A 950-nucleotide genomic window follows, 5' to 3' on the forward strand; every position below is an offset into this window, starting at 1 on the left:
CGAGCCTACACTTCAGCGCCACTTGCTCTCCCCTGGCTCTGGAGACAGCCCCGCAGCAGCTGCCAGGGCGATCGCAGCCCAGCTCGGCCGTGGCCAAGCAGGGCGAGGCCGAGTCTCGGAGCCGGCGTGGGGAGGAGACGCCGCGGCAGGGAAGCCCCAGACTGCCCGTGACGGGAGTTCCTGGAAAGCGGCGGGCGGGTCGCCCCCATCCCCCCTGCCCCCGCCCGCACTGTGAGGAGCCGGCGGCGGTCCCATGGGGTGTGGGAGGCGGAGGGGTGGCGCCAGTTCACTGCGCTGCTCAGGGCGGTGCAAGGAGAACAGCGCGCCTGCGCAGAAGCTAGTGGTGGTGTAACCAATCTTGTCCTTCTTCCCGCCCCCTTTGTGACATTGTCTAGGTGACGGATAGCCGTCTTGCCCAGTGCGAGCGCGCTCTGGCTCTCAAACCGGCGGGGGTTGGGGCAGAACAGCCAGTAAGAGAGGGAAGGGGCGGGGCTTCTTTGACAGCACTTTCAACGTCAGGCTCCCCCCCGCCCCGAGGCTTTACAGGCGCTGGGGCGGCGTCCGGTGCTCAGTGCGCTGGGAGCCGGCGAGGGGAGCGCAGCGGGGCGAGGTAGGGCATGGGGGTGAGGTAGGAGCGGCGCGGGCCCGCTGCCAGGCCGGGGGGGAGCGCGGCCGCGTAACGGGCTCTGTTCCGGCCAGGCCTGCCTTGCGCGAGGCGGCGGAGCGGGGGGAGCGGCGCGGCCGCAGCATGGAGGATAAGAAGGAGGAGGGCGAGGCCGAGATCCAGGAGCACGGGCCCGAGCACTGGTTCAGCAAGTGGGAGCGGCAGTGCCTGGCCGAGGCCGAGCAGGAGGAGGCGCTGGCGCCGGAGCTGCAGGACGAGGCGGCGGCGCAGCCTGAGCACAAGCAGCAGAAGCTGTGGCACCTCTTCCAGAACTCGGCCACCGCCG

The 950-nt window shown here is 70.9% G+C and overlaps 1 protein-coding gene across 1 annotated transcript in view; it reads left to right on the forward strand.

Annotated features, from left to right (window-relative positions):
* The first annotated feature begins 567 nt into the window (after nucleotides 1-567).
* The window catches only part of CUNH16orf72 (chromosome unknown C16orf72 homolog), a 24,810-nt gene continuing 24,427 nt past the window's right edge, over nucleotides 568-950 (forward strand). The window contains exon 1 of the mRNA XM_019540092.1: nucleotides 568-950. Within this exon, the coding sequence (XP_019395637.1) occupies nucleotides 749-950 (202 nt within the window). The 5' untranslated portion in view covers nucleotides 568-748.

The sequence above is a fragment of the Crocodylus porosus genome, unplaced genomic scaffold (genome assembly GCF_001723895.1).
Source record: "Crocodylus porosus isolate Cpor-Errol unplaced genomic scaffold, CroPor_comp1, whole genome shotgun sequence".
Lineage (NCBI taxonomy): Eukaryota > Metazoa > Chordata > Crocodylia > Crocodylidae > Crocodylus > Crocodylus porosus.